The sequence below is a fragment of the Silurus meridionalis genome, chromosome 12 (genome assembly GCF_014805685.1).
Source record: "Silurus meridionalis isolate SWU-2019-XX chromosome 12, ASM1480568v1, whole genome shotgun sequence".
NCBI classification, from domain to species: Eukaryota; Metazoa; Chordata; class Actinopteri; order Siluriformes; family Siluridae; genus Silurus; species Silurus meridionalis.
Genome location: NC_060895.1, coordinates 21060874 through 21070773, shown reverse-complemented (window position 1 = coordinate 21070773; position 9900 = coordinate 21060874). Strand labels below are relative to the sequence as shown.

The following is a 9900-nucleotide window of genomic DNA, read 5'->3' as shown; positions in this document are numbered from 1 at the left end:
GCTCCAACAGTGGACCTTTTTTCACCAAGCTGCTTGGCAATTTCCCCGTAGCCCTTTCCAGCCTTGTGGAGGTGTACAATTTTGTCTCTAGTGTCTTTGGACAGCTCTTTGGTCTGTCTGTCTGTCTGTCTGTCTGTCTGTCTGTCTGTCTGTCTGTCTATCTATCTATCTATCTATCTATCTATCTATCTATCTATCTATCTATCTATCTATCTATCTATCTATCTATATCATTTAGAGAAATTTAAACAAGATGAGATTATAGTGTCTGTTGGATCAGACCCCACGGTCCAGCTTTCAGTCCAGAATGTACACAGTACATGTTGGAATCCATGTTTCCCTCAATGAACCGGAGCTCCCCAGTACCAGCATTAATACAGCCCCAGACCATGATGCAACCACCACCATGCTTGACTGTAGGCAAGACCCAATTTTCTTGGTTCTTCTCACCAGGGCGTCACCACACATGCTGGAGACCATCTGAGCCAACCAAGTTTATCTTGCCACAGGACATGGTTCCAGTAATTCATGCTCTTGGTCAGGTTGTCCTCAGCAAACTGTTTGTGGGTTTTCTTGTGAGCCAGCTTCAAAACAGACAACAGTCATGCAAACCGACTTGTTAGAGTGTGCAGCGTATGATCTGAGCACTGACAAGTGGACCCCAAAGGTACATTTCTATAGCATTGTCTATCTATCTATCTATCTATCTATCTATCTATCTATCTATCTATCTATCTATCTATCTATCTATCTATCTATCTATCTATCTATCTATCTATCTATCTATCTATCTATCTATCTATCTATCTATCTGCTATAATGTAAGTGAACAGCTTAAAAGATTTATAGCCCATTATGGCATTTTGTCATTCTTGAAATAATAAAGAAGTTACTAAGCAATCATTGGTAACTTGCTGTGAACAGTGTATGACCCTTCTGTTGATCGTTATTAAATTCCTTACAGAAATAATGGCACATATTATTGTCACAACACTTGCGAGAGTGTCCCGTTACTTCAAGTCAGTAAATAACTTGACATATATAATTCCATAACGATGTGAGTGCCATAACATTATACACCGTTCGATACATGAGCCTCCACGCGAGTGATTACTGCTAATACTAACATGACACTCTTATAACACTTATAACACTGTCATATCAGCTTGTGACATGGATAGGTTGATCCTTTGGCTCACAAGTCAAAGGAATAATGAAAAAAAGCCTCCTTGTTGGTTCTTTAGAATGTTCTTGTCTTTTATACAGCCGACACCTTCTTTAAAAGGAACCCCACCCCCCCCCCCCAAACACACACACACACACACACACACACACACACACACACACACACACACACACACACACACACACACACACCTCTACATTTGTGTGCTGTATTATCTTCACCAAAATCCATGATCTGCCTACTCTTAATGTGAAATATCTGCACTGCCATATCTGCATTTTATTTTGAATAGTTTAGTACTGTATTTACAGTAAATTGGGGGAAAAAGCTGAAAATATAAGAATATTCGAATTAGCAGTCTCTCACACTTCCATGACATTATAAAGCATCTAAGCATCTAAGCATCAGATCTCTGTCACACTTCATTACATGTGACAGCAGGCATTATGGGCATTTTATCATGCATAAAGCACTAAGCTTGCAGAGCAAATATATAAATAGGATTTTCTCATAGGGCTTAGATCTAACAAAGTGCGCATGATTTATTCATGAAATTCACTTGAGAGTCTGCAGTCTATAAACAATGCTGTCACTTATTGCATGGCTGATCAGTCAATAAAAAACCATCACATATGCAGAGAGCTGTACTGACTCCAGGTTTATTTAAATGAATGTGATGTGTTGGGAAGTTTTACTGAATACAGTAAGTGAGATTATTGATGCAAGACTACTGCCCATACCACTAATAACAACAACAACAATAATAATAATAATAATAATAATAATAATAATAATAATAATAAAGTGAAGGAATAGTTAATAAACATCACTTCAGCACTCACATAGACTCATTTTTTTAAATGCTGTATTATATTATATTCAAGTAGATATTAACATCAAACTAACATATGGAATATCAGAAAATAATTAAATATTTATAAAAATTTACAGCTTAAATTACAGCGGAGCATTTTTAAGATTTACCACTAGAGGGAGCCGCAACAATGAGCATCGATATAATTAAAAGAAAAGAAAATACAAAAATAGACAAATATAGAGAAAAGAAAAAGCATAAAAAGTATATTTGAATGTTATTTAAATATAAATATCATTAAAATATTTAAATATTTAAATATATTTAAATGTTTATTTAAACACAAATAAATACATTCATATTATTTCAAATGTTTATGAATATAACTTTGGATTTAATATATAACTTTAAAACTGTAATTTATTAAATTATACACATTTTTTTTATTTATTTTTTATTTTTATTCGTTATATCTTTTATTTATTCGATAACCTATATAATATAAAGGATATCTAATAATAATTGTTATTATATCATATTATATTGTGATATAATAATAATTTTGTCATATTATGAAAATTAGAGTCAGAATCAGGTTTATTAAATAAATTACATCCAATAAAAACATAAATAATTATTTTAATAATTATTAAATGTTACATAAATAAATTATTAAATATAAGTTGCATAAATAAAACTATATTTAGCTTAGTGTTTAAAATAAATTATATTATAATTATATGAATCGAATGATATTAAATGAAACACTTTCAATATAGCAGAGATACAATGTTTTTATTTCTCTCATTATGAATAAAACTTTATGTCCCGCCCTCTGTGTCAGTGACGGACCCGATGTCCAATCACAAGTCAGATCGCGCATTCCGCTGTAAAAGCGTGAGCCAATAGAATGAAAGGGGGCGTGGTTTGTCCACTCCATTTCTCCGAGGCGAGAAGTTTATTCGGGAGCGCAAGACGCGCTGCGTGGAAAGGTGCGCGTTACCGCGGGTGCGTGCGAGCGCGCTTTCCAACACTTTTCTTTTCTTTTCTTCCCCCTGTGTGTGTGTACATGTTGTGGATTTTCTGTGGATTTCAGCGCCTGTGGCTTGGACTGCACAATGGCTCAGATCACATACAAAACCAGTGGATGGCTTTTTATGCTGTTTTCTTTACTCCTGGAATTGAGTTTGGTGGAGATCTCCAGCGCACGCGGCTTTGACAGCCTGGGACTGACTTACGGCCACAGGTCCGATCTCTCAGAAGATGCCATACTGGTGGCCAATAACGGAATCCGCGTTCCTTTTGGGAGATCCGTGTTCATCGACCCGATTAATGATTTAGTCCTGCAGGTCCGACCAGGAGACAAGTGCACTATCACAGTCCTGGACAACGATCCTTTGTCGCAGAAACCGGGTCAGCTGAGCCCTAAAAAGTTCCCGTGCGAGTTTGGACCTAGTGATGTGAAATACTCCCACTATGGATCCCGGAGTCCAGCTAAAGACAGAGTCAGACTCCAGTTAAGGTATGACACCCAAACCGACACTGTTATTATCCCTTTCATGATGGAGGTTGAAGTGATCTTCACCCAGCTCGAGATCCTGACCAAAAACATGCCCATGAGCGTTGAGAAGCTTCTAGGAACAAGTAACCCTATTGATAAAAAGATTCTGGAGTTCACTTATGACCGAAACATGTACCAGTGCAAAGTGACTTCTCTTGCAGGAACAGGTGTTTTGCCCAGGTATGGAAAGCTTGTTGATGAAGGTAAATTAGGTAAGATGTTCGATTGCGATGAATTTCTCAGGCTGAACATTCGGTATCGCCATACGTTCGCTCAGCGTTCTCCAAACAGAGATTACATTCCTATGTATGTGGAGCTCCAAGACAAGGAGAGCAATGTAATGAAGCAGGAGTTTTTCCAAATCATGGTGCGTATCAAAGAAGGAGATGAAAACACTGCGCCAAAACCTAGCTTCGTCTCGATGATGATGATGGAGGTTGACCAGTTTGTGATGACAGCCATAACCCCTGACATGCTCGCTGCTGAGGACGTCGAATCTTTAACTGATGACTTGATCTTTAACATTACGTCTCCGCTGTCGTTCGAGGAAGGGTATATTGTCAGTACGGACGATAGAAATCTGCCCATTACATCCTTTTATCAAGGAGATCTGAAGGATCTGAAAATAGCATACAAGCCTCCGTCTGAGGACTCGGACGGTGAGAGAATTTTCCAAATTGAGTTTGTTGTGGTAGATACAGAGGGAGCCGTCTCAGACCCGTTCGCTTTCATGATCGTTGTAAAGCCCATGAACACTCTGGCTCCTGTCGTTACCCGAAACACAGGGCAGCTGCTCTACGAGGGTCAGACAAGGTCACTGTCTAGTTCGCAAAACCTGCAGATAAGCGACGAGGACAATTTACACGATGTCAGAGTGACGGTGATTGACGGACTCAGACACGGCGAGCTCACCGTGATCGGCTCCAAGAGTAAATTCTTCACCGTGGCAGATCTGGAACACGGCTCTGTCATCTACCAGCATGACGGCAGCGATACTTATAGCGACAACATCATTTTCAGGATGACGGACGGCAAACACGAAGTGGAATTTCTTTTCCCTATAACCGTAGTGCCAACTGACGACGAGCCACCGATTATCAATGCCAACACTGGTTTGGTGATGTTCAAAAATCAGATGATGCCCATATCACCTTTAATGCTGAGTGCAGCCGATATCGACTCTGAAGACTCAACTATCAAATTTATCCTAGAAGCGCCTTTCTCAATCATAGGAGAGGTGCTGCTTCGTCAGTCGGACGCTCCAGAAGACCCATCCACGTGGAGGTTCAATTCTGAAGATGAGATGTATGAGAAAGCGGTGACGGAATGGCTCCAGCAAGACATTACCGATGGAAAGCTGTTTTACAGACACATTGGCCCTCATAACACTAAAACCATAATGGATCAGTTCGTTTTCCGAGTTCAGGACGACAACGACCCGCCAAACCGGTCAGGACAGAATTCTTTCATTATAAAAATTCTCCCAATCGATGACATTCCCCCTGAGCTTCACCCTGAATCTACCCTGCAGCTGACCGTTCACGAATATCAGCTCACGTTCTTCCGCAAAAAGTTTTTGCGCTACACCGATTTAGACTCTGAGGACCGGGATTTGAAATACACCATTACTCAGCCTCCGAGAGATACGGATGAGAACAGCCCTGTTATTCTGGGAGCTATTGTTCTGACAGAAAGCCCAACCGCAGAGGTTACGGAGTTTACTCAAGCACAGATAAATCACCATAAAATAGCATACAAGCCGCCTGATCTGGAGCTGGGTATAACTCCGCATGTAGTCCAGTTTCATTACACGGTTGAGGACACAGCAGGAAACAGTATCGATGGAGTGTTTACGATTTTCCTGCAGCCTGTTGACAACAAACCACCCCAGATTACCAACACGGGGTTCACCGTGTTTGAGCGAGGCATACATGTAATCACACGCAACGATCTTGACACCACCGACCCGGACACAGACAAGTCGAAGATCTCCTTCACGCTCACTCAGCCACCTCTTTACGGCCATATACAGTACACGTTTACTGACCTAAGCAAGGGGGATTCCTTCAATTTGGATGATCTCTCTCAAGGCAGGATCACATACTCTCACGATGGAGATGAGGCAACGAATGACTTCTTTCAACTCGACGTGAGCGATGGAGTCCACGTCGTCACTATTACCGTTAAGATACACGTGAAGCTCATTGATGATGAAACGCCAACCATAAGCCTTCCAGAAGGTACAATTGGCTCCTATATTGATGTCTTGGAAAACGGAGCTACCGAAATCACAGCCAACGTTATTCAGGGACGAGATGAAGACACGGATGACCTGAGGTTGACCTTCATAGTAGAGGATCCACCGGTCATTGGGGAGATATTAGTCAATGGCATACCTGCCAACAGATTCACCCAAGCTGATATCATTAGTGGATTAGTTGTGTATGCACACACAAGTGGAGAGATCGGCCTCACTACAAAAGAGGACTTCTTTAATTTGACCCTGACGGATATGTCTGACGAGTGGACTGTGGGCGGTAATAAAATTAAGGGCATTCGAGTTCACGTAACTATCTTACCAATGGACAGCCAGGCCCCTCAGGTGTTTGTCGGCCACCAGTTCAGTGTCGTCGAAGGTGAGAAAAACGTCATCCAAATAGCACACATTAGCGCGTCCGATATCGACACTCCCAATGATGACCTGTTGTGTACAATCATTGTACAACCAACAAATGGCTACTTGGAAAACATCTCCCCTGCTCCAGGATCAGAGAAATCCAGGTCGGGAACAGCTATCAGTGCGTTTACCATCAAAGACATTAAGCAAAATCATATCTATTATGTGCAAAGCATTCATAGAGGAGTGGAGCCAGTGGAGGACAGGTTCACTTTCAGGTGCTCGGATGGCATAAATTTTTCCGAAAGACACTTCTTTCCGATCGTGATCATACCGTCGAATGACGAAAAGCCAGAAATCCATATGCGAGAGTTTGTTGTAATGGAAGGCATGAACGTTGTGATTGATACTCCTATATTGAACGGGGTTGATGCGGATATTCCCACAGACGAGCTGACTTTTATTGTCACCAAACCTCCCAAACATGGTTTCATTATAAATCAGTTAACCACCGGCACCGTTCCTGTGACCAACTTTACTCTCGACCAGATAAAAGAAGCCTCTAGCATTGTTTACGAGCACGACGATTCTGAAACCACAGAGGACAGTTTTAAAGTTCTTCTCACCGATGGCAAATTCACTGTGGATAAGACTGTCATTATTATGGTTATCCCAGTGGATGATGAAACACCAAGGATGGCTATCAATGACGGTCTTGAAATAGAGATTGGAGAAATCAAAGAAATCACCAACAAAGTTTTAAAAGCCACCGATCTGGATACGAAGGACAGCACGCTGACTTATGTTATCCGATATGGTCCAAATCAGGGCATTCTGCAAAAAAGGACACCATTTGGAACGCTCCAAAACATAACCATCGGAATGAATTTCACACAAAGTGATGTCGATGAAAATCTTATTATATATGTCCATAACGGACAGGAAGGAATACGCGACCTCATCAAATTCGATGTCACGGATGGCATCAACCCTTTGATTGACAGGTACTTCTATGTAACGGTCGGCGGAATAGACATGGTGTTCCCTGAAGTGATTAGCAAGGGGGTTTCTCTCAAAGAAGGTGGTAAAGTGCACCTTACCACAGACTTGCTGAGCACCAGCGATCTCAACAGCCCAGACGAACACTTAGTCTTCACCATCACTCGAGCTCCAGTGAGAGGCCATCTAGAGTGCACTGATACACCAGGCATGCCTATCAGCTCCTTCACCCAGCTCCAGCTGGCCGGAAACAAGATCTACTACATCCACACCTCTGATGACGAGGTTAAAATGGACAGCTTTGAGTTTGAAGTAACCGACGGTTACAACCCAGTGTTTCGCACGTTCCGCATTTCCATATCGGACGTCGACAACAAAAAGCCTGTGGTCACACTTCACGGGCTGGTCGTTAACGAAGGGAAGAGCAAGCTTATCACACCATTCGAATTGACCGTCGAGGACCGCGACACGATCGACAGACTGCTAAAGTTCACCATCACTCAGGTACCTGTTCACGGAAAGCTGCTGTTCAACAGGACCAGAACCGTCACCTCTTTCACTAAGCAGGACCTCAACGAGAACTTGATCAGCTACAAGCACGACGGGACCGAGTCTGCTTCCGACAGCTTTTCCTTTACCGTCACAGATGGCACTCATTCGGACTTTTATGTATTTCCTGATACGGTTTTTGAAACTCGCAAACCTCAGTTGATGAAAATCACAATTCTTTCCGTGGACAACGGCATTCCGCAGATTATTGCCAACAAGGGTGGGATGACTTTGAAAATGCTGCCCAGTGGTCTTCTAGGTTTCGTGATCACAAGTAAAGCTCTGAAAGCTGAGGACAGAGACAGTCCCCATGGAGCTGTAACCTTTCGTGTAACCGTAGGCTTGGAACATGGCTACCTTATTGACCTGGGCAAGGGAAACGCCACCATTACCACATTCACTCAAGGTAAAAGGATTTAATATTACAAAATATATCATGGTTGGCAGATATAATAACAATATGATGATCAATTATGTCTATTTATATATTTTCTTTTTAGAAATATATTTTGCATATTGTGATATCTTTTTAATTAGTTTTAGTTTACTTTTGTTTACAATTACAGATAAAAGGTTATCAGATGATTTAATGGCAAAAATTTCATCTTAAAAATGACACAAAATTGTTTGTATTTTGTATAGACACTTGCTGGTAGTGGTGTTTCCGACCTAGGATTTGCATAGTCGAATTAGAATCGTCAAGTCATGCCCAGAGTCGACTGATCAAATCGTGTGTGCACACAGAAACATCTTTATAATAAAGCAACCAAAGCTGCCTGACAAATGGCGTTTTATCTTTTAGAAAGTTGAAATCAAAGGCAATGTGCATGAACATTTTAAACGATTCCTCATAACATCTCAAAGCCATGATGTAATGGCTTTGTGTGAGAACATCTCACGAAGATGACGACATTTGCATTTCACATGTCGGCGAATCGAATGAAATCGTCGCGATTGCGTGTGCGAGCGTGTTCCTAAGTACAGCGCAACATCGGTGCATCGAAAAAACAATCATAAATTAATTTACCAAATTTTTTAAAACAGAATTTTAGTCACAGATCATGAAAATGTATAAAACTGTGAGTAACATTATTGATAAAAGCTTAATTATTATCACATTTTTATTAACAGCATTATCATAATGAGCTGTATAATAACTTCTAGGGGAAAAAACGTTAGTTCGATGTAAAAACTATATCATACTGTATATGATGGGCACAAACTATTCAGTTGCAGACCTCCAGCCTTCAGCTGTCCAGTTTGATTAAGCCTGTGCCCATGATTCTTATTTTTAGCACACAAGAGTGGAACCTGATGTGGTCTTTTGCTGTTGCAGCTCATACACCTGAGGCTTTATAGATTTTCTGGGATATATTTCTGCACACCCTTGCATTAAAGGGTGCTTATTTGAGTTTCTTTAGGCTTCCTGTAAGCTTAGAAAGGTCTGGTCCATTCTCCTCCAAAGTCTTTTTTTCTTATTGGGCACCATTCTGTGTAAACTCTAGAGATTGATGAGTGTGAAAACTCCCTGGAGATAAAGAGAATATGGAATATTCAACCCAGCATGTCTGGTACCACCACCCGTGCAAAATAAAAGGAGTTCATGTTTGAAGTGAACGTCAATTAAAGCTCTTGACCTGTATCTGCATGATTTTATGCACTGTCTTGTCCTGACACGATAGCCTTTTTGGATTACTGCATAAATAAGCATGTTACATGTGTTCCTATTAAAGTGGACAGTAAATTTTTTTCCCCAGAGAAATGTTTTCAACAATCATGGTGATCTTTCTCTCATATGTCCAGCCTCTAACAATGTACAGTGCTGACAAAGTGAAGAATACCTATATAAAGTTGTAACTTATATATATATATATATAAAACTTCACTGGTTTTACTCCACTGACTTTAAAATCTGTGTATACAACACATGCATGATACAGGTTGGGGGGGGCAAAGATCAATGGTTTCATTCGCATAGGAAATGTGCTTTTGTGCCTCGTGCCGAATTTTTCTGGCCTTCAGTAAAAATAAATAAATGGTGAATTGATGAGCTATACTTTAACCGAGTAGTATAATGAAAACGAGATAATAGGCATCATTAGCTTTTGCTTTTTTGCTTGAGTGCCTTGAAAATGCCAATTTTCTGAATTTCTGTATGATTCCAGCCAAATCCT

At 40.6% G+C, this 9900-nt stretch overlaps 1 protein-coding gene across 1 annotated transcript in view; it reads left to right on the top strand.

Annotated features, from left to right (window-relative positions):
• Window positions 1-2969: 2969 nt before the first annotated feature.
• frem2b (FRAS1 related extracellular matrix 2b) overlaps window positions 2970-9900 on the top strand; it is a 135098-nt gene continuing 128167 nt past the window's right edge. Inside the window, 1 exon segment of the mRNA XM_046862953.1 lies at window positions 2970-8132. Within this exon segment, the coding sequence (XP_046718909.1) occupies window positions 3119-8132 (5014 nt within the window). The 5' untranslated portion in view covers window positions 2970-3118.